Genomic DNA, 24,955 nt, shown 5'->3' with positions numbered 1-24,955 from the left:
TTTCATGAATTTCTGTGTCAGATTGATGATGTCATTATTATTTGCCTCGGCTTGTACCGGTGGAGGCAGAGGGGGCAAAGGTTGTTGTCTCTGTTGTTGTGTTCAGGCTTCAGTCAACGCTGCTAACATCTATTCCATTCGGCCCATGCGAGCCTCTGAAGATTCACTTTCACCACTTCCCCTTGCATTGTCCATTTTATTATACAGACATCAAATGATAATAAACATAGGCATAATCTTATTAGTTTCCTTCAATTCATTTGATTCAAATGTACATTCAGTTTTCATATTCAGTTGCATTACCACACACTCACACATGCAGATGGAATGCCCCTAACTCATACTAGGACATCCTAAGCTCATACGGACCTGCGTGTGCGGTAGAACACGTGCTCTGATACCACTCTGTCACGACCCAAACCCGCCCCTATAGGTTTAGCACCGTAACCGGCTAGTAATCCGTGAATTACCAAAGGCCTCTTAACAGATTATCAAGTAAGAAGGGGCTGTGGAAGCAATAATACAAAATAGACAAGGTCCAATGAGCTGTGACAACGTACATGGGACATAACATTTTAAAACTTATTTATATATACATAAACATGCCAGTCAAGGACACCAATATTTACAAAATAATTACAGAAGTGAACTTCTTAAGATCTGACTATACAGTGCAAACACTAAGACTAGCATGAAATACAAAAATAGCCATGGCATTAAACTTCGATCGGAACCTCCCCGGGAGGCACAAAGGTTGGCTGACAAAACAGTACAGAAGGCCGTCAACTCTGGCCCTGGTCATGTGCCGGCTCACCTATATACATAATATAAACTGTGAGCGAAAGCCCAGTGAATAATAACAGAGTAAAGGGGTTATACGAATGATGTCCAGCACAAGTTAGAATCCAGCCTTTAAATCAGAGCATAATCAGACTTCAAACAGAAACAGATTCATATACATTTTCATATTCTGATTTTGCATAAGATCATACGTAGTACACCCATTAGCTATCAGATCAGATTGGTCCAGAGACCCACATATATAGTTGGTACCAACGACCACAAAGGTCCATATCTTGCGCGCAAGTAGCCATGGTATTGTTACCCCCAGGCAAGGGCCACATGCAGATTGGCCGTGATATTGTTACCCCCGGGCGAGGGCCACATGCAGATTGGCCGCAGTATTGTTACCCGCGGGTGAGGGCCACGTGAACTAAGGGTGCCACAAATACTTTTCAGAAAATTGGACATTCATTCATCATTCGTAAGATAGCATTTAAAAAAAAAAACAGATTATACCATACCAGTCAGAAAATACATAGGTTAAACATAACTTTACAGAGTTATTACTCACAGTGGGCCTTGAGACAGACAGACGGAGTAAACTTGGTCAAACGGTACGTGGCACGTGACCTACATAACACATAACAGATGCACACTTGAGACACACGATCTAATTGCACAAAACTTATTTCATTGGCCTTTAGTGTGTTTCTAATTTCCTATCCTCATTATGGGGTCTAAAACATGGCCTAGGAATGCCTAGGATGGAATGAGGATGCAAAGGTGCCTTGGAAAACATTTTTCAAAACTTGCTGAAAATAGAGGTCTCGCTCGAGCGTGGATTTCTTCGCTCGAGCGAGCTTGTCAAAACAGAGGGGTCGCTCGAGCGTAGACTCCTTCGCTCGAGCGGTCTGTAAAAATGCAAAAGTACTGGTTGTTGAAATTTTACGCTCCATGCCCGCTCGATGCTCGCTCGAGCGTGAGACACAGCTCTTCGCTCGAGCGTAGGTCCCGTCGCTCAAGCGTGCGTCCGCGTGCACCAAAAAACCTGAGAGCTTGCAATTTACGCTCGAGCCACCATTCCTTCGCTCGATCGTAGCTCTGAACAAACGATGGTCGTTCGAGCGTGGAATCCTTTGCTCGAGCGAAGAAGCCAAATTCTAGAATTTCCAGATTTGTCTCCCAAGCTCAAACTAAGTATTCAACACCTCAAAACTCAACCTCTTGGGCCCATTTTCTGGAAAACACTTGTAAACTCATAATATAAGGTGTTTCAAATATCAATTTGTAAAATCAAAGCCCAAGGGTGAGTCAATTAAACACAATTTCAAATAAAATCTCAAGAACAAAACTTGAATATAACATGCAAGAATCTCCTTGAAACCAAACCCTCCAAAACATGATCAATCTTGATAATTTGATGGACAACGAGATAAATGGCCACAATGTGAGTGAAATTAATATATGCATGGAAGAAATCTTAGAATTCAAACTCAAAACATGGGAATTTATGCATGCATGCATGAATGGACTCTTAAAACCACACTTTGAGCTAAATCTTGACTTCAACTACTAATTTCACCAAGAACCTGGCAAGAACAACCCCCATTCATAAATAAAAGGATGAATTCACTACCTTTAGGTCTTCAATTTCAAGTGTGGGAGCTTAAACATGCAATCATTCTTCAATTCTCCTAAGTTTTCCAAGCTAATCTCTAGATGGATTCAATTCCTCCTTCACTCCCTCTCTCTCACGGTTTCTAGCAAGGAAAGTGGCTGAAAATGGTGTATGAATTCAGTCTAAACATTGTATGAGAAAGTGGCCCACTCAAGGGCAATTTCGTAAATAATTGGACTAATGTAATTTAACGTTATTTAATCTAATTTAATCGCTCCGAACCGAATTTTAATTAAACCTACCATAAAATTCTATAAATTCTAGCTAGCACATAAATCAAGTAAATTTCTGATTCGGACGCCGATAAGGCTTTCAATTCGCAATTTAAAGTCAAAGACATGAACAGATCATTTTATCACAAACAGATAGAAACACGTAAATAACGTAATACACGTGCATATTAATTCCAAATCTCTCCTAATCTACTGTTAGACATAATTAAGTGCGACTTAACGTTAATCAGAGGTTGGGGTTATTACAAATACTATGTTTTGTATCCATGAATAATTGTCCATATATTGAAAAGTATTCGTGACATCCTTAGCACATGGCCCTTGCCCAGGGGTAACAAAACCGTAGTCTATGAGAACAAGGCCCTTGCCCAGGGGTAATAATACGGTGGTCTCATGGCCCTCGTCCAGAGGTAACAATATCGTGGCTTAAGTATGTTATCTGTTCCCAGTGCCGAAGGTTCATTTATAGAACTGGTCAAGTATAACCTTTAATGCTCTGTATCTGATCTTTTAGCGCTAATGGATGTACCATGCATGATTTAGCATGAACTTTGATTTATGTATATGATTTGAACAGTAATATGAATATGAATCTGTTTCTGATCTGAACACTACTTTCCGAATCTGATATAAGATGTCATTCATTAAACCCTTTACTCTGTTATTATTCATTAGGCTTCCACTCAATCTATTATTTATGTATGTAGGTGACCAGGCGTGTGACCAGGCTCAGAGTTGATGACTTGGAGTTTTGGTTTTGTTAGCCAGCCTTTGTGCCTCCCAAGGAGGTTCCCTTTTGAGACCTGATTAAGCTTATATGAAACAAGTGTTTGAGACTTTTATCTTTTCTTATGTTTTGTCCGAACATGTTTTGTAAGTTCTATATATGTGGATTTTGGTGACGTATGAGCGTATATAAGTTTTAAATATTATGGCCCATGTACGTCAACACAGCTCAATGGACTATGTATGTTTGATATTTATTTGCTTCCGCAGCCCCTTATCATGTGTTAATTTGTTCAGAGGCCTTTGGTAATCCCAAGATTACTGGCCGGTTACGACGCTAAACCTAGGAACGGGTTTGGGTCGTGACAAATGGCTATTCCAACAAAATGTATGAATGCCTATACCTTCCTCCAACTTAAGGAATGACCATTCCATTCCGTCATGGAATTACCATAATTTTTTTTTTTGTTGGCATTTAAAAAAAATATTATTATTACCACCATTTCGTTATCCTACTACCGTATCGCCACCGCCACCCTATTGCCACCATAACCACCACTACCACGGTCGCCGCCACAACCACCACACCACCATACTACCGATATCGCCACTACTGCCACCGCCACTACCGTTGGCCGCCACAGTAGCCGTCGTCGCTGCCAGCACTACCACCGCAACCACAACACCACCACTAAAGCCACAACAATCTACTACCACCATCCTACTATCATTGATATCACTACCATTGATGGCGCCACCGCCGCCGCTACCACCACCACCACCACCACCACCACACTACTATGACTCACATCATCACTTTCACAACTATTTATATTATCATGATCTATATAAAATTTTAATTTATTTGTTACTAACTTGTTAAAAAAATAAATAAGTAATAAAAATTTATTCAATTTCATGAGTTTAATAGGTATAACCAAACATGAGAATAAGAACTATCATCCTATTCCTATGTCATTTCGTACTAGCAACCAAACAATGGAATGAGAATAGACATTCCATTTCATTTAACCTTGTATTCCATTCTTACTCTCATTCCATTCCCACTTAATTTCATTTCATCGTACCAAACATGAATAACCATTCAATTCCATCATGGAATTAATATAGGGGAAATTATTGGCAAATCCCATTTGAGAGAGTTTTAGTCCAATAAGTCCTACTTTAAAATAATACACCTTAGAGTCCTTTCTTTGTAGATTTGTGTTCCGTAAGATCCCATGTTGCTTTGTAGGTTTGGTGTTTATGACGTTTGTGCCCTTTGTATTTTGGTGATTGAAAACAATTTTTAAAGGGTTTGAGAAGAATCTCATTTATTACGTTGATTTCGTTACAGACTATATGGAAGATCATATATTGCCATATTCATAGTTCTGTCATTGTGTTCCCCCACAAAGGTCACACAACCAAACCTCCACCCAAACAAGCACACCAACCTACTACCCCCTCCACCACATCCTTAGCATGTTCATACCCACCCATCAAACACCCATTTCGCCCAACCCCCACCAACAACACACCCACACTTACACCATCCACACCAGCCCACATCTCACAGTTCTGTCATTGTGTTCCCCCACAAAGGTCACCCAACCAAACCTCCACCCAAACAAGCACACCAACCCACTACCCCCTCCACCACATCCCTAGCTTGTTCATACCCCCCATCAAACACCCGTTTCGCCCAACCCCCACCAACAACACACCCACACTTACATCACCCACACTAGTCCAAAAACCCCAAATATTATGAACAAATGCAACATTCTTCATACTATTACATAACAGTCCATCAACATTTCAAACACCAAATAAGGCAAACACAACCAAGTTATGCATACCATACATTAAACATGTAAAACAATAAATAACAACACATTCACAGTTAACATTGTTTCTCATATTCTAAACGTGAAAAGTGGACACTTATTGCGGCGAGGCGTTGTCATCGTATTTGGATTTGCAAACGTTGAACGGAATACCCAACACATGTATCAAAATCACCAACAACAACAACCCTCGCCACTGCACTACTACGTCACGTTTAAAAATTGAAATCAAATGGGATTTAGGTTTATTTTGATGTTGTACAACATTCACAATTGTGCGATTGTTATTCCACATTTACATCGTCAAATCTGTTATGCAATCCCGCTAACCACACGATTCAAAAACAAACCTAACCCAATCCCCACACTTACGTCCCAAATCTCGGAATGATTTGGCCCAGAAAAGGTAATCCAACACTTAGTCCGTAAAGTCAGCAGCCAAACTCGTTGCTCAATCCCCACACAGCAACCACTACAACTTCAGCCCAACGTCTACAAACCATCCCCGTTAGGTTAACGTTTACAAATTTCCTTGAAACAGTGCTCACGCAAACTTCGTCGCCAACGGCCACAGATCACGATCACAGACCCTAGCAACCTTCAAACCCACAGAATATTTCGTTGGTTCCACATTCACCACCTGCAACTAAAGAGTTGCTCACGTTAACCAAAATGTCAAAATATGACACTACCAATGTGGGTAACCCATAACTAAATGTGGCTCATATATGAAACGTGGGTTACCAACTAAACACTATCAATCCCAAAAGCCCCTATAGTGCGTTTTTTTAAAGCATGCCATTTATCCAAATAATGGAAACAAATTAGCCCAAACCTAATACACAACCCATAAGGGGCAACAACGTAAACCAACACATAATGGGATCACTACGTGTACAAAATAAAAAATGGGACTGATCAGTTTATAATTCCACCTTATGGGATTTATGGGTCAGTTTCCCATTAATATAAAATTTTATTCAGTATGTTTGGTTTCAGTTTTCTCAATTCAGTTTTCTAGAAATTGAGTTTTTTATTTTTTGTGTTTTTTTAATTTTATATTTTTAGTGAATATTTTTTAAATTTTATGCAATTTTTTTTTTATACATTTTTATATGCACCTTACTTAGATATATCCAAATAGTAAAATATTTGTAAAAAAATAATAAATATATAAAAAATACGAAAAATGTACTCAATTTCCGTTTTTTTTTTTGTATTTTTTATATTTTTATATTTTTTAAGTGTATTTATGTTAAGTGTAACTAAATTTTTTTAAAAAATGCTTAAAATAGTAAAATTCAGTGAAAACAAAAAAAAATACAGAAAATGAAAAAGTAAGGTTGCGTTTGGTAGAGTTTTCTAAATATGATTTGAGAATAGAGTTGTATTTTGAGTTTGTGAGTTTTGAAATTATGATTTGAGTGTGGAAAATTTGTTTGGTAAATGAGTTTTGAAAAGAGTTTTGAATTGAGTGAGAAATTTTTGATGTGACGTTTGATATTTGATACAAAAATTTACAATTCATAACCAAACACATAACTCAAAATTTTATTCAAAACTCATAAAAAATTTTAAAAATATTTTTATTGAATATATAAAAATTAACACATATCAATCATAAAAAAAATAAAAAATAAAAAATAAAATAATTACACTATTTCGGTCAACCGGCCGGACAACGGGTGTCAAAGCCGGAATTAACATTCCAAAGTCTACCAAAATAGCCTTATTTTTTCGTTAATTTTGTTATGCGAATAAAAAACGAGGGGCGAACGAGGTTATTCGATCTATGAAATGAGGGTTTTCTCCAACTAAATTCTGATCAAAAAAATAAAAATCCAAGGCGAAATGACAACAGAAAATAGTGGAGGAGGAGAAGGCGAAATGACAAACGCAAGCAACAACAAGAACGATAATCATTTCTTCAAGTCGATCTTATTCTTCGACAACAACAAGAAGAAGAAGAAGTCCAGCGATGCCGATTCACCCAGGCCCATTGCTCTCCTCTCTTCTCTCGCCAATTCCGTAGTCTATCGCTGTTCCAAGTAAATGACAACAACTACAACTATTGATCTAATGATCTCCTTTTTCAATATTTTTCAATTAATTAGTTTCCATTTACACTCTTTTATTCGAATCCATGCCTAAAGTCCTTCAAAGTCTATTTTCCAGACCTTTTTGTGAAAATTGAATCGATCAACTCAAACTCACCAAGTGTTTCAAGTGAAAAACAAAGAAAATAAAGCAATGAGAACAAAGAGAGACTAATCAAGAACTGACATTAAACTTAATTGCTTCCAAGTAGAGAATGACTCGTGCTGCCTTGGAAGCCACTACTCCTACCCCTAATGATTCCCTAAGCTAGTGTTTGGTTCACTGGAATGGAATATGGTCATTCCATCAAAATATACATTCTCATGTTTACTTGACTAAAAAAAACAATGGAAAATGCATTTGAAATAGAATCGTCGTTCACTATTGTATGGGAATAATCATTCCATTCCATCTCATTCCAATGAACCAAATAGAGTCTAATCCTATATTTTTTTTCTTTTTATCTTTTTTTTTCTTTCTTGATGACGAGGGTGTCCTCACCTGGCAGCAAGACTAATCCCTCGGGGGGCAATCACAGCAACCCACCGGCCCAGCCCCGCTTAAATCACGAGTTTAATCCCCGGGGAGAATCGAACCCATGACCGTGCGCCTTACCCACACAGTCCCGTGCTCGCCCTTACCATTGGGCCACCTCGTTGGTGGGTGTCTAATCCTATCTTTCTAAGTGTTTGGTCGGGAGATTTGGGAAAGGATTTGGAAAGAGGGAAAAAGATAGGTGAAATGCGGATAAAATATACTTAGATTTTACTTAATTTTACACACATTTTCTCTTTCTCTTTTCAAATTTCTCCCTAAATCTCTCAACCAAACACAGCCTAAAAGCATCTCCATCAGGAGAAGAATTTAGAGCATTTTACGCTGTGTTTGGTTGAATGATTTGAGAAGGAATTTAGAAAGGGAAAAAAAAAAGTGTGTGAAACTAGGTGAAATATAAGTATATTTTATTTACATTTTACATACCTTTTTCATTTTCATTTCTAAATCTCTTTCCAAATCACTAAACCAATCACAGCGTCAAGGATTTTTGTCTAGCCTCATCACAAAATGAAACTCCAACAGGATGCGATGGGCAACATGGTAGGCATTTTGCCTCATTCTTTCTTGGCTAACTACATTTGGAGAGCCTTGGAGACTAGGCAAACCGATTTTAGTAGTAGAGAATGTTGTTGGAGTACACACTAGGCAAAGTGGTTAGGCAAAATACAAAATGTACTATTTATTTTATTTTATTTTATTTTTTGTACTTTTGTTAGGCAAAATATCTATTAGTGCTAGAAATGCTCCAAGTCCCAAAATCTAATCCTAAATTTTAAGGATAACTCAACAGAGTCTGGGTGTGTTAGATGATTTGATGATGCCCCCTTCTTTGCCTAGTGAACCGAAATTGGATAGTGGTCCTTCTTAAGATTATATTTGGTTTAATTTTTTAAGAAACTATGTCATATTTATATACTTTAAATGTATTTACTTATGGCACCACAAATTTATGAAATATTTGCTACATGTTTATGTAATATCACTTCATAAGTCTATTAAATTTGATATTCATGTCAGCCAATCTAGTTAGTAAGTACACTGCAGTAATTAAACTTGGTACATTAGGATGTTTAATATCTTCAAGATTGCTACAAATAAGTTGGAAAGTTGATATTGTTATTGTTTCTCCACTAGACATTGTGTATGCTAGATTTCTTGAGGGACAGTTGATGCATGCACCACATGTTTTTACATCTTGAGTTTATATTTGAGATAATGGCATTGATGATGTTTACTATTCCCAAATCATGATTATTTGATATAAAAGCATGGATTGGTGAATATTGAGCTGGAATGCATCATCTATCATTATTTATATATGTATCTGTACATATATTTATTTTTAGTGGGTTGGATTGGTGTTAGGCTGCAGACTACTTTTGGCTATCATAGACTTATTGGTAGGATCCTTGTGTCATAGAGTAGGACCAGTTTGTCTGTAGCTTCGTGTGGACTGAACAACTAATGCCACTTTCTGCTAGGTCCAACAAGTGCAAGTTGCTTGGGTTGTGAATGTGATGGTGTGAGTGTGAGTTTGAGTTTGAGTTCGAAGGCAACCACTTTTTGCAATAATGCCAAATGTTAGGTTTGTATACAATCCACCCTCATAGCTTTGTGTGTTGGTGAAATAATGCTAGCAATAGACTCCTCTCCCCCCTTCCAACAAAAAAATAAAAATAAAAATCAATGGGGACAACATGGGCTCAAATTAGGCTTGCAGCACATGGTATTAGTGAATCAGTGTGACTTGGAAATTTTGAATCAGCTTCTTCGGCAAACCCCTCCACCCTCCTTTGCCAAACTGCCTTGCCATCCCTTACTTTTGGCATACCCATTTGCCACCCTCCCTCCCTTCTCACAAAAACCCTATTTCCATCCTCTCCTTTCTCTCTCGTTGTTACACGGTCTTGGGTAGAACTCAACCCCAAAAACCTGCTCAAGAGGTGAGGGTGTCCTCACGCTTATATGCTTAATATTATTTTAGTACTTGGGCGTTGTGGGACTTCACTTCTCACCCTCCTTCACTCCCAGCATGCTCACTTGGCAGCTCCTGCGGCGTGCAAGCCAAGGACACTCACCCTACCCATCCCGAGGTACTTCAGCTCTGATACCATGTTACATGGTCTTGGGTAGAACTCAACCCCAAAAGCTAGCTCAAAAGGTGAGGATGCCCTCATGCTTATATGCTTAATATTATTTTAGTACTTGGGTGATGTGGGATTTTGCTTCACACTCGCCACCCCCCAACCCCTTCCCAACCCGTAACCCTTCTCTACTATCTTCTCATCACGTCACAACCCTAAATCGCCACCATGCGTCTCCTTCGATGGCTCCCATCCCATGCGAAACCCTAGTCGCAAAAGAGAAATGAGTTTCGATTGTGTGCATGCGTGCACGAGAGAGAGAGAGAGTTGCGGGGGGTTCAGGACCGCAAGGTGAGGGGCTGCGGGGGGGTTATGTGCCAATATCTTATGATGTGGTACAACATATGTAATTCCTTGTGATTTTAATGCCAAATATGCATGCCATATGAAAAATCTATTTATTTGTTTGTTTGGTTGGTTTCAATAGCAAAGCTCTTGAGGTGTACTTTATCTTCTAAAGCATATTCATATTTATTTAGTGGAATTGATGGATTACATATTCCTTCTACCTTATAGTTCTGTATGCACAGGAAATAGGTACCAATTGACATGGAGCAATCTTTTAATCATATTAATGCTTTCATTTTGGAATGCATTTTTTTGTTTGTTTTGTCACTGGAATTTCAAGGTTCTTTCTTCTTCTTGTTGCTATTCAATTCCTTGTAATTATATACTTACATCAAAATTATAATAAATGGATCTTGATGGAGTATAATGTTTTTTCTATAGTTGTCAATTGATAGGAATTGTGAATCGTTTTTGTATTTTTTTGAATTATGCATCTTAAGATTTTTTAGCATCTTTTAAAATAGGTAGAAAAATAAATATTTTTATAGAAAACAAATATCTTGCAAGAACAACATTAAACAATGTATAATCATCAACGTTACAAAAGCAAGGTTCCTAGAATTAAAGATATGCATGCATCAATACTTCATACATAAAAAATGCAGAGCGGAGATAAAAATAAGTATAAAAAAAGATATAGCACTATAGTACATTATTATGTCCTTGAATCAAATTTACTCCCAAAATTTTTCTCATTCTTGGTAATTGTATAATATATTTTTCGTATCGTCTTAAATCATCAGTGATGTTTTAAAATTTTGGGTTAATCACATAGACACATCATCAACTATCACTTTCCCCCAACTTCAAAATCGTACATTTGGATCCCTTAGTATACAATTGCATCACTTTCACCCCCTCTGGAAGGGAGGGTTATTTGTACATATATATATATATATATATATATTTTTTATAGACGAGGGTTCTAAATATATAGTTTTAAAGTTTAGGGGGTAAATTAATATTCAGTGATAGTTGAGTGGGTGCCTGTGTAATTAACTCTTTAATTTTTAATTTACAACATTTATGTTTTCAAATAGTTTATCTATAATAGAAAACTTTAAGCTTTACTTCAGGTATCAATCAATATCATAAGATACTTGATACCAATGAGTAGATATTTGTAGAAATGTTAGACATAGCAAAAGAAAAAGTATCTTTTTTATTTTAACAATATATATTTTTAATAATTTAATTAACCTTTCTAATAATATTAACTTCCACAAAATAAGTTCTGCTACTTTTTTTTTTCAAATAATGTTAAAAAACAATTTAAGTATTCATGTATAATATGTAGTAGGTCATGTCACATGTATCGTAAGATATATTTAAACCAAGATACATATTGGTGATATGTATTCATTTTCCTTTAAACATATCAAATCGTAAGTGACGTATCGTGAATTGTAAGATACTCACAACCCTTATCTTTCTCATATGCTTCTCTCCATCTATCGGGAAATAATGTTTCCCATGTGACCATCTGTCAAAGGATTATCTAGATGCTAAGAAATAGTTTAAATTTTGGTTACAAATAAGAAAATTTTACAGTTGCAAGAAATTATCCTTTTATTGATTTTTCTTGCCTAACGCATATTTTATGCAATTGCAGGATTCTTCTAATCCCTACTGAAGAATTACAGCATCGTTTTGAGACAGAGCTACCTGATACTGTCAAGCAACCTTCAACCTATACTAGGAATTTTTTAGAATTCTGTTCTTACCAAGCACTCAATCTGGTGACTGCACATCCAGATTATTTAAGTGACAAGGAGTTCCGTTGTTTAACTTTTGACATGATGCTTGCTTGGGAGGCCCCTGGTGTTGAGAATCAGACACCAGACACAGTAAGATAGCTATCATATTTTCTCTGGATATTTTGGCGAACTTTTAATGTTTCATATTGTTAGTGGTGCCTTTTCTTGATTGTTTGTTAGGAATTTCAGAGTATGGATGAAAGTGTTTTTTCATTTCTGGATTGTAAATGCAGCCTTAACTTTTCCAAATGACAGGAAACTGCTTCTTGCAGTAACCAGGAAGTGGAGGATGAGGATGGGTGGTCATTATTTTATTCTAGTTCCACAAAAATGGCTGTTCAGGTGGTCTTCTCATTTTTATTTTGTTGCTTTAAAAATATAGAGCCTTTTTTCACTAACGGTAATATTTGGTGTAGGGTAACTCTTTCTTTTGGGTAAGTTGGTTTAGGGTAAATCCTTAGCAGTCTGTTGTGTCGGTCTTGTGTGCTCATTCATTTCACTTTTCATCAGGTTGATAACAAGAAGACTGTTGGGACAGAGGCTTTTGCACGGATAGCTCCTGCCTGTGCTGTTATTGCAGATATAATCACTGTCCACAATCTTTTTGATGCACTGACTAGTTCTTCTGGTCATCGACTTCATTTTCTCATATATGACAAGTACCTTCGAACACTTGAGAAGTATGGTCAGCTCCTCGAGCTAAGAACACTTGTTTAAGTGCAAGTTTTTTTTTTTGGTTGGGAGGGTGGGTGGGGGGGATGCGGAAGTGGGGTTCAGTGGAATTTGTGAATTATTTGGGTGTAGCTTGTACTGACACTTGCCACCTTAACCCCATACTTTCAGGGTCTTCTTTGGATGTCTTAATTCGTTTGTAGTAACTCTAATAATCCAGGATCAAAATTTTTATGCATCAGGTGTTAATGAATCTTACGGTGCGCCTTCAAGAACCTTTTCAGTTCTCTTGTTTGGATGAGGTTGATTATTTTTTATGCATGGCTAGAAACTTTTTGTTCAATCCTCTTAGTCGTCAAGGACCACCTAGGATCAAAATTTCGTTTTAGTGTATTGTTTCGGTTAGCATAGAAATGGAAACATTTTGGAAGTGTTTCGAAAAATAAGAAAAGAAATTGAACATACATGAAAACATTTAGAACACAAAATAAAACTTATCGAAATGTATAAAAGCCTAATAATTGATTAATTAAACATATTTAGACTTTTAGATTCACATAAGGAACAAATGTAAAATTAAAAAGTAAATGTTGCCATGAACAAAAATTTGGTGAAGTTTTGTCAAATATATTGAGTTTATCAAATACAAGTACATATAATTCTGTTACTGTGTGAGATTCCTACAAAATAAGATTAAACAAATTTACTAAGATAGTAATGATAATAGTATTTCTATATTCATATTTTTTGTAAGTAAAATATTATTACTATACTAATATTATTATAATAACTCTTATTAATATAGTAAAAGAAGACATTTCATCTCTTTTTTTTTCCCTTAAAAATTTACAATCTGTAAAAACATCTCTGAAAGATTCTAAATTTGTGTCATCGCAACTTATTGTTTCACTATGTTTCATTGTCTTTTGATGAGTTCTTTCTTTCGGTGGAAATGTTGTAATATTGTTATCTGATAGTGTTTGGTTTTGGTCTCTTAGGAAATGGAAACGAGTCTGTTGTTTCGATGGAAACGATAGAAAATTTTGTTCCTTGAGCACTACATATTTTAGGTTTGGTATATCTACAAAATAAAATAAATTTAGGTTTGGTATAAATTAATTGCTTAAGCAATCTTCATATTGACTATATTAAAGGCATGTTTGTTTCTTTTTAATTAATCCTTGGGAACAAATATTTATTTTGTATACTTGGTTGTACTAAAAACTAAATCTGGAAGAGAGAAGAAGCGATGGACAAGAGTTAAAGGATAATAAAACGATTCTGATTGAATACTCAAGTCCGTTACTCCTATTTTTATTGCAGGGTAATTAAAGCTGTGAAAAGTACACTGGGACCTCAATCTGCATCCAACCTTCAGCTTGCTGAGGGTGAGTTCATTTTAGATGTTGACGGTACAGTTCCCACACAACCAGTTCTGCAACATATTGGAATATCAGCATGGCCCGGTGAGTCCTTCATTTATGATTGTAATTTGATCAAACTTTTTGTGAGATTGGTTTTATTTAACTTGGCTATTGTTATATAGCTATTCAAATATGACTCTGTATCCCACTCTGACTCTGTGCTATGAAGATCAGTCTCATTGATATGCTCATGAATATAATTATTGCTCATTATGGAGACATTGTCTCAATGAGTTTTGTACTGATACCAGATGATCCTGTTCCATTGTGACAATGAGCTGATTAGAATTGTCCTTGGCAGAGTTTAAGGGAACAATTCAAATATTGAGTTCAGTCTGCCTAAGATGGCTTGGCCTTGTGTCAGTTGACCTCTGAAGTCCAACCCCGTGATGCTTGCATATGTGGTGACCTTTGGAGTGCTTCGTCAAGGTCTTTGGGAGTGCCCATGCGTGTGGCATCGAGATTCCTAGTCAAAATGGTTTGACGCCCTAATGTGTCTTGGAAGGATGGCCCTAAGCTAAGAAGCATGGATATGGACACAGGCACGGGCACGGATACGGACATGGTGATTTCAAAAAAATAGGGACACGGGCACGACAGGAACACGGCAATAAAATATATTTTTTCATATATTTTTATGTAGATTAATATTATATCCATAAACAATTGAAGTTAACAAAAACTAACACTAGTTTGTTTGATATTTAAAAAAATCACTTTCAAATTAACAGTTATCATTTATATATATATTTTTTGTGGATGTTTTATTAAGTATTTAAATCTAAGCAAAAGGTAATAAAATTCAACATCTCACATCCATCAAAAAAGTTAAGAAAAGGGTGGGGGAAAAGGGGGAACTAGTTGGTGTTTCCTTGAGTGTTCCCAACGTGTCTCTTGAAAGCAAATTAATTAAATAATGTGACATGCTGCGTGTCCCATATGTGTCCTCGTGTCCAACACCCCTACGACATTTATTTTGAAGTGTCGGTGCTTCATAGGCCCCAAGTATTCCAATGTGTGCATGTTGAGTTGCATGCCGAGCACTGTGCATGCCCATCCAATCTGTATGTGGTGCATGTCAGGCGACTCGGTGGGACATTGTGGCTAAACCTTTGGCATAGGGTTTTGGGGGTCAAACGATGGAGTTTTGAGATAAGATTTTTATTGGGAATTCATGGAGTTATGTAATTTCTATAATTTAAAATTGTGATTTTTCATAATCTGTGAAATTAATGAAAAATTTTATGACTCCTCAAACAAAGAGTTTTGTTTCCTTTTCTTAGTCAACAAATGACTCAAAATACTATTATAAGGGTGTAAGGTGTGCTTCTACTTGTCTCCTTATTCGAAGTGGGCAACCTCAAGGCAACTTGGGGGCCGGCCTTTGGCATCCAGAGCAGCGTCTTTGGTCTCCATTTGGTTTTGGAAGCCCCGTGGACAGTATCATCAAGGGGCATGTGTGCCGACATTGCGCGCACCTCCTTGGCGCAAGATTTGGGACACGCACCAGTTATTGTAGCATCTTGGGTTGTCATCCTTGACCAAATGGGCTATCGAGGTGCCACCAGAGCCTCGTGTGCCAAATCACGAGGCACGACATACGCTTGGATTTGGCCATGCTCGTGGGGGTCTCATGGCTTAAAGTAAGTTGTTCGATGGCAACGCCACTACTCATGGGAATATTTGAAAGGCATGAAGCTCTATGTCATGCGAGGCACCTTGTGCTAAGCTTCCAGGAAGGTATAATACTACTTGTGGGCTACATACCAATGTTGCCTTTCTCGTGCAGCACGTTAATGCAACGCCTTGGGTGCGCAATGGCCCTTGGTAGACGGTTAGCATGTCAAGCGTGCATGAGGACTATGTTGTGGGTGCGCAAGTGACCCATAGTCATGTGTGGGGTACAGGAGAGCCTCGTGACTATTCGAGATGTGCGCAACAAGAGATCCTAACATGCGTTGGAAGCTTGTTAGCTAGGTCGAGGGCTTTGCTAGCGCACAGTTGGGAACCTTAAGTGGCTCAGTTGTGGGCAACACTGCTGATAACATTAAGGTGTGCAGCTGTGTGGCAAGAGGCATCTTGGCGATATTGGACGCTTCAATGGGGCAAGCGCCTTGCTCTCAGTGCAGTGAAGCGACTGGTTGGCCATATGGATGCGCCACTTGGGGCAAGCCCGTCTTAAGGCAGCATTTGAAGTGCAGGACTTGACAAAGCATTGGGTGGGGTGAAAATTCAACACTTGATGTTTGATGGTTGAAAGAGTTAGGCAGGCTTGGACTAAGTTGGAGTTCAAGCACATCACTGGCAAAGATATGTTCTGCTGTACATTCAAAAGAGTCGGCCTGTGACACCTTGTCATCCTAAATTCTTGTGTTCATTGTAGTTCGATGCTGCACATCTAATCTACGATACAGAAGCATAAAGTATTTACACAAAACAATTGTTGAGTCTACACAGCCTAGTCAATGGCTGATTCAAGTATTGAACTTTGTTGCCAGGCTCTGACAGTATGTTTTCATTAATATCCTCTCTGGAATGTGTTCGTTATTTTTAAAATTTATCTATTTGGCAGGGCGGTTGACACTGACCAATTATGCGTTGTACTTTGAGTCTTTGGGAGTTGGTTTATATGACAAAGCTGTCAGATATGATTTGGCAATGGACATGAAGCAGGTCATAAGGCCTGAATTAACCGGACCATTGGGTGCTCGTCTCTTTGACAAAGCTGTGATGTACAAATCAACATCTATGTATGTTTTCTACTTACATTTATTTGTTTGAAACTTGCATACTGGTACAAATCTTGAGATTTTGACTAAATTTTTGTACAGAGCAGAGCCTGTTTATTTGGAGTTTCCTGAATTCAAAGGCAATTCACGACGGGACTACTGGTTGGATGTCTGTCTTGAGATCCTCCGTGCTCACAGGTTCATTAGGAAGTATAATCTCAAAGGGATTCAACAATCTGAAGCACTTGCAAGGGCAATCCTAGGTATTTTCCGATATCGTGCGGTGAGAGAAGCGTTTCGTACCTTCTCATCCCATTACAAAACCTTACTGTGTTTTAATTTGGCTGAAAGTCTTCCGGGGGGAGATGTGATCTTGGAAACTCTATCAATTCGTTTGGCGCTCTTGAATGCCAGCACTTGCCAACGCGATTCAGTTGGGGTTTTAAATGCAAAACTAGGGTTGAAACTCCCAGTTTCAGTTTTGACACTACACAGATTTGGGCTTATATCAGAACACTGGGAAGATGTTGATGGGGAAGCATTTGATGCAGCTGTAGATGTTTGTATTGGTGAAATAAATCCATTAGAAAACGCAGTGAAACAGTCCAAGCGGAACACGGGAAGGGCAGAAGCTGCGCAAGCAACTGTGGACCAAGTAAAAGTGGAGGGCATTGATACCAATCTAGCTGTAATGAAGGTTCATAAAAATATTTTCTATTTGTTTGGCTTTCTTGTGCCAGAAAAATAATTTTTAGTAAGAATTGTTTTTTACTTTTTATTTTGATTTTTAAGATCATCTGCATTTAGTTAGATAGGTGTAAAAATTGTATTATTATTTTCAGTCTTTGTGTTTGAAGAAAAGGGGGACTTTTTCCTCATTCTCCTTTAGGTAGATGGCAGCTTTTAAAAATACTGAAGGGTCCCAGTCAATTAGACTATGAACACAATGAGGAGAAGTTAAGCAACTATTTTTCCATTTTAGATAAACCTATCTGATATTTTCCCATATATTCTTCACCTTGATATAACTGGTCCATTAGATTTAAATTTTTAGATTAGATATGACTGGTTACCAACTTACAATTTACTCAGGTTCTATGGCTCACTCATACACGTTGACACAAGTCATCAAGGATTTGATTCCTTGGTGTTTTGGGTTCCATAGAACTCCATCATGATTTTGGTTGTTGATTCTCAACAGCTTAATGGTCTTAAGATAGCTTGGTACGATTTTGATGCATTATTCCTTAGGATGACATGTTCAAGCTACTTTCCTTTGCAGGAGTTGCTTTTCCCACTTCTTGAATCATTCAACTGTCTTCAAGTTTTGGCTACATGGCAAGACCCTTGGAAATCAACAATGTTTCTGGTGATGATCAGCTATTCAATTTTTAGGTAATTTACTTTCAACTTGAATTTCGTGTTTCCACTGGTGGAAAAAATCTTGATCCCAAGTTTGTTTAACATAGATTAATATTTTATATTATTGGTATCTTCTGAAGGAATCTAAATATCTTATCAAAAAAAAGAAAGAATGAAAGAATGTACATAAGTCAATTCATTATACTTTGTGATGAATGAAAAATTTACTTCCTACTATGAAACCTATTGTGTCAGACTTGAACTTAAGGCAGCACTTTCAATGTTAGAAATTTATGGACTTGGTTTTCATTTCTTTGAGCATAACAGGAATGAATGAGCAATGATGGAAAAACATGAAGAGCATTTTGAACGGTAAAGGCTTAAAATAATTGGAGTAGGTTGTAAGCAGGCTTGAATTTTGACTTTATGCTTCTCATCTTTTCTTGGATATTAGGTGACTTGATGTTTCAAAGAGAGAAGCAGCAGTAAAGGCCTTCATCAATCAGTGGATATTGGATGTGATTGCTTGATATGAAAGAAAAATGGAGGCAATGCTTAATAACCCAAAAGGAATTTTTAAGCTCAAGTTTCGTGGATTCTCTTCATATTTTGGTCCAAAGACGGACGGACCAGGTTGGCTAGTGGATTGGGTAGTTGTGATGCCATCTTAAATAAATTTTACATGAAGATAGTGGTGGCCAGGCTGCCTGCTTCGTTTCATCCCAGCTTGACTCTTCAATAGGCTTGGTCTTCATGTACAATCTCCTAATGACATTCATCATATGATTGTTCATTGTTGAAATTTTATTTTATTAATAATGAAATTCCCAATGATTTCCCACTGATTGTTCTAAGTGATTCCAATATCCAAAAATCAAATCAAGAACAATCATCAATTATCAACCAAAACCCCACATGATTTCTCAATAGACAATAATGAAACAATATAAGAGATGCACAATTTATGTGGAAACCTTATGAGACAACCATCTCACAGGATGAAAACCGTGACCCCAACACCGAATTTTACTAGATCAATGAATCGACCAATTACAAGACTCAAATAGGAATTACCAGGAATCTCATTTTCTCCCACATCAAAAAGACATCAACACTTATCCTCAAAGATTCTCGCATTCCTTTCCAACCATATGACCCGGAATAATGCAAAAGCCACATAAAGCCCCAACAACACCTTTGCTTTTTTATTTGAGCCAAAAATCAAAAATCAATGGAGAGCATTGAACTACTTGATTCAGGTGCCACCCAATCAAGGCCACCCAATGAAAAATACTGCTGCCACAAACTCCTTGCCACTGGGCAATGCAAAACAAAAAAGATCATCTAGAGTCTCCCCCTCTTCCTTACACATAATGCACCATTGAGGAAAAAGATAACGATTAGGCCTCCTTTTTTGAAGGACATCATTGGTCAAAATGCTTCCATGAATCAAAGACCACATAAAAAACTTCACTTTGAGAGGCGCACAAGATTTCCGGATTCTTGTGCAGAGAAAAAAACGGAATACTTGGCTTCTCAATGATTTTTGCGAAAAAGGATTTGCAAGAAAAGATACCGGAAATATGCAAGAGCCAAACCAGTTTATCACTCGAGGATGAATCCATTGATAAATGATCAATGCGAGACAACAAGGAGGCTAAATCCCTAGCCTCCCTATAGTTGAGCCTCACCACAAGCTTCAAGAGCTAGATCTCTGCTCCGTAGCGGCCTTGCAAGCACAGGCACTTTTGATTCACAAATCTCCATGAAGCTTTGAGCTCCAATCTCCAAATCAATGGCTTCGATCTTCAATTGACCATGGTGATTAAAGGATAAAAAGAGTACGTGTATGATTTAAGAAAAATGAGTTGTAAAACAATCAATCTAGAGAGAAGTAAAGATAGAAATCTTAAACCCATCTCTAGATTGAAACCCTTATCCATGGATTCTTGGAGCACAAGCTTAAATCAACCAAGTAGAGAGAGAAAGTGTGTCTAAGCTTGTATTCTCGAATCTCTACCAAAAAGATGAGATCAGATGTGATCAAGAAACAGTTCAGGGGCAAAAGAGTCACAAAAAGCTCAAAAGCACACGTGCTACAAGTCGTTAGTGCTTGAATGGCTGTTGAGCACCTATTGATCGCGCTTTACAGGAATTCCAGCGCTTGAGCCCCTGTAGAGTGTGAAGCAAGCGCAAAATACAGGAGTTCCAGCGCTTGAGCAACTATAGAGCGCGTGTCGAGCAGAACATGCAGCAATGACAGCACTGGAGTAACTGTCGAGCTCGAAGCAAGTGAACAACTCAGGGGTTGTAGCGCTCGAGCGACTGTCAAGCTTGAATCGAGCGGGTATTGCACGAAAACCAGAGCTTGAGCTACTGAGGGGGGCGGAAAGCGAGTGCAAACCATAAAATCAGTGTGTGAAGTGTGGCTGGGTCACAAACCTTTGAGACTTGGAAGATTCTTCCACCAACAAGAACCCAAGCACAACAAAATGAGCTCAACTAGTCTAAGACTCAAACCCCAAAACAAGAAAAACCCAAAAATACAGACTCAGATGTTTTGTCAACCGGAAATTAGTCAACTAAAAAGCTAACAAATAATGACAGGCCTAGTCCAAAGCACTCAAGTCAAAATGGTTTAAAATTAGTAAGAACAAAACTTAATATATGGAATGTGACTTCAGCAACAATAGAACTGGAAATAATGAAGAAGTTACGGTTGAAAGCTATAAGATAAGATATAGTGAACATTTTCTTTACTTAAGTTTGATTAATAATAATGATGGTGAGATTAGAGATGATTTGATTCATAGAATCAAAGTAGGTTGGCTTTGCTCAAGTGGAGAAGTGCGTGGCATATTATAGAACAAAATTGAATTCTATATTTATTATTTGTAGAATAGCTATAAGGCCAACAATTTTAAGGTTCATTGCAGGTAGATTGAATTTTAGTTTATAGTAGATGAATAAAGATAAAATTGGTAAAACGGAACTTTCTTTCCTCGGGCTTTATTTGAAGTGTTCTCTTTTCTCTCTCTCGTTCACAATAAATGGAAATGGATATCAATTAAATTAGAATAGGAAGATTAAGCAATTGTGTTTCACTTGCTATTGACATTATTATGAATGGAGAAGTCTTTTGTAATTGGATTAAAGACTTTTCTGAAGTACAAAAAATGATTTATTTGGATGATAGATATTCTATCGTACTTCTGTATTTTATCTTGGTTAACTTTCATCAAAGATCTTTCGAGTCAACAGAAAGCCTTCCCCAGAAAGCCCCAATTTTTTTTTTTTTTTTTGCTTTTGTGAAAGAATATATTTTGAACGTTTGTGTTGTAATTCTACAGTAAATGCTTGTGGATAACAGATTGCGGGCCAAAATGTTCCTTAAAATGATGGAATTGAGAATTTAACTTCTTTTCCTTTCCTTCTAATTTTAAAGTATGAAAAGGAAGTTAGTTTAAAGAAATTGGCCTTTTTCATGCTAATTGTGAGATGGGATTTTACTGATGTAGATTTGACATCCTTCTAATATCCCTTTGGTGGACTGTTTTTTTGGTCCGTTCATTACTTCTTGAAGAAAGAAATTTAATAAAATGACTCATTATGATTTGCAGGGGATGGATCAGGTATATATTGCCCTCCATTTTTGTAATTCTTGCAGTTCTCATGCTCTGGTATGGGCATATAAAGAAAGAGAGGCCAGTGGAAGCATTTAAAATTACCATTCCCCCAAATAAAAATGCGGTAGAGCAGCTGCTGACATTACAAGAAGCCATCACTCAAGTTGAATCTCTAATACAAGCTGGAAATATTACTTTACTGAAAGTTAGAGCTCTCCTATTTGCTGCACTTCCACAGGTATTTGGCCTCTCAATTCGCAATGTTATATACAATTATTTAAAGCTATGACAGCATACACTCAGTTGTGTGATTTTGCAAGTTTTTTCTTGCTGGTAGTTCAGATAATTTCTAGGTATGATATTCAACCTGATTTTACCTGAACTATTCTGGTAGATTAAGGGTAAAAAGGGATGAGAGAGAATAAGAAAGAAAATAAATAAAACCTGATATTTGTATTCCAGATGAATGTTTTTGTACTCCTGCCCAATTCATCAAATGTTTTTTTTTTGCTATAGCTACTGCTGCTCTCCCATAATAATTGTCATTGGAGACACTGGTGACTTCCTCAAATCAGTCACATTACCTGTACATTCCTCTTGGCTAGTAAAGTGAGATCTAGATACAAATTTTGTCGTAATGACGAAAGTTATCACAAATTTTATTTATGTTTATTTTTTTTTTATTTTTTTTTGTGGATAAATATTAGTTCTCTCAAATTTTGTCATGATGATACTAGTTATCATTTATAGTACAAGCTACACGAACATGTTGAGTACCATGTTTCTTTTCTTTTCGAAGTTGGGGCTGTTTGGTATCATGTTCATCTTCTTTGTTTTTGTTTTTTGTTTTCACGTCATTGGGAACAAAATAATAAAACATTGAAGAATACCCATCCGTTTTATATTTTATTCATTTTTTTTGTTGTTACAAAAACAGTTATCTAAAATTCACAAAAACAACTATAGGTGTTTCCTAAAAAATGGAGTGTTTACAGAAAACGTTCCCGAAAACAGTTTGCCAAATGTGTTTTCAGCATTTTTCTGTTTCTTAAGATAGAAAACTGAAAACGATGCCAAATGCTTGTCTAAAAGATATGTTTCTTGGATTCCTGCTTTCAACTTTCTTCTCATTTCCATTTCAGGCTACAGACGGTATTGCTTTCTTGTTAGTTATTGTGGCTGTGTTGTTGGCAATTGTACCTTTAAGACACTTAACCTTGTTGGTGTTCCTTGAGTCCTTCACTAGGGAGATGCCATTGAGGAAAGCCAGTAGTGACCGATGGCTGAGGCGGATAAGAGAATGGTGGGTCAGGATACCGGCAGCGCCTGTTCTTCTAATCAAAGCTGATGACAAGAAAAGGAAATAAGTAATAAGTGAGACAACGTTCCATGCAACCCAACCCAACCCAACCCAACCCAACCATCCATCCTCTCTATTAATAATGTCCTTTGGTGTACATATCAAGATGATTTTGATTTTGTGAATTTATGTGTTAATAGGAGGAAATGAACTTCCATCCCGCTGGAGTGAAATTTCATTTGAATGCTAATTTTTTACGTCGAAAAAATGTTTGATAAAAATTTAGATGATGAACTAAAATAGTAGTTTGAGAAGTATAAGATAATTTTTTTTTATTATTTTTAGATTTTATCTTTCAATTTTTATAGTGTTGTGCTGAGGTTGGGGTGGTAGATGTGGTAGTGGTGGTGGCTATGGTGCCAGTGGTGGGATAGTGGTTGTGGTGATGGTGGAGAGGGTGGTGTAGTGGAGGTAGAGGGGTAGTGGCGGCAGCGACAATGGTGTAGTGATAGTGATGGTAGTGGTGGAATAATAGTGGCGATTATGGTAGTTGTGGTGATAGAGGTGGTAGATGTGGGGGCTGTGGTGGCTATGGTGCCAGTGGTTGAGGTGGTGGTATAGTGGTTGTCGTGATGGTGGAAAGGGTGGTGTAGTGGAGGTAGAGGGGTAGCGGCAGTTGCAGCTGCAACAATGGTGTAGTGATAGTGATGGTGGTGGTGTAATAATAGTGGTGATTATGGTAGTTGTGGTGATGGTAAAGGAGATGGAGGGTGGTTGTAGTAGTGGTGGTGGAGAGATGGTGGTAGTGGCAGTAGCGGCGGCGGCGACAATGAAATAAGGTAGTGCATGCGACAACGATGATAATTGTGGTAGTAGTGGTGGTGGTGGAGGGACGTTGACGATGGTAGGTGTGGCGGTGTAGTGGTGGTGGTTATGGTGATGATAGCGAGGACATGTCGGTGCACACTAATATTTATATATATTTATAAATTCAGTTAGTATAAAATTATGCTACTTAACATTTTCTTAACTTTTAACTAACATTTTAAGAGCTAATTGAATTTTTAAGTGACATAAATTATTTTTATTAAACAGATGTAACTGATTTTCAATTAGTATATTGAATTTTAAGTAATAATGGAAATAAAAATTCAAAACAAAAAATAATAAAGAGCGAATATTTTTTGTTATCTAAGGAGAAATTGAAGGTGATGGGATCCCAAGTTGACTCAGCACACCTAACACATTGAAAGGAAACTTTTTCAAAACAAAGATCAACAATACTCATTGCTTGATGAGATGAGAGCAAAGCATTCATAAAATGTATAGTTTGGATGGAAATGTTTGCATGGATACATGATAAGACTAAAGACGCAGTTACAAATTAATATTAAATATTCGTGAAAAAAAAATGAGCAATACTACTTAAAATAAGTTGAGAAGGCACAATTAAAAACAATTAAAAATTACTATAATGATTTTTATTCACATTCTCTATTTAAAAAAAGCCTCAAACTAATAATATATATATATATATTTTTTTTTGGTAATCCACGTGCAATAATAAATTAAAAACAAAACAAAATTATATCTTGACTCATTTCTTAATGGATAATCAACTTTTTTTATTTCAAGTAAAATTGCCTAAATTTAATCTTCTAAAACTTT

The 24,955-nt window shown here is 37.0% G+C and overlaps 1 protein-coding gene across 2 annotated transcripts; it reads left to right on the top strand.

The window, feature by feature from the left end:
- The first annotated feature begins 7,007 nt into the window (after positions 1-7,007).
- On the top strand, positions 7,008-23,410 carry LOC114307641 (uncharacterized). 2 transcript variants are annotated; one of them, XM_082911847.1, is made up of 10 exons: positions 7,008-7,318; positions 12,030-12,264; positions 12,430-12,516; positions 12,685-12,854; positions 14,170-14,312; positions 16,843-17,020; positions 17,102-17,696; positions 18,282-18,394; positions 21,982-22,225; positions 23,234-23,410. In XM_082911847.1, exons 1-10 carry the CDS (start codon positions 7,122-7,124, stop codon positions 23,258-23,260), a joined length of 1,989 nt encoding a protein of 662 aa, XP_082767973.1. In that variant the 5' UTR covers positions 7,008-7,121; the 3' UTR covers positions 23,261-23,410. The 2 variants fall into 2 exon arrangements, with proteins under 2 accessions (XP_082767973.1, XP_082767972.1); XM_082911846.1 differs by having other exon boundaries at positions 23,130-23,410.
- Positions 23,411-24,955: the final 1,545 nt, after the last annotated feature.

Source organism: Camellia sinensis, unplaced genomic scaffold (genome assembly GCF_055761805.1).
Source record: "Camellia sinensis isolate YWXY unplaced genomic scaffold, ASM5576180v1 Unanchor14, whole genome shotgun sequence".
Classification (NCBI taxonomy): domain Eukaryota; kingdom Viridiplantae; phylum Streptophyta; class Magnoliopsida; order Ericales; family Theaceae; genus Camellia; species Camellia sinensis.
Note: the sequence above shows the minus strand (reverse complement) of the source record. Positions and strands in the feature narration are given on the sequence as shown.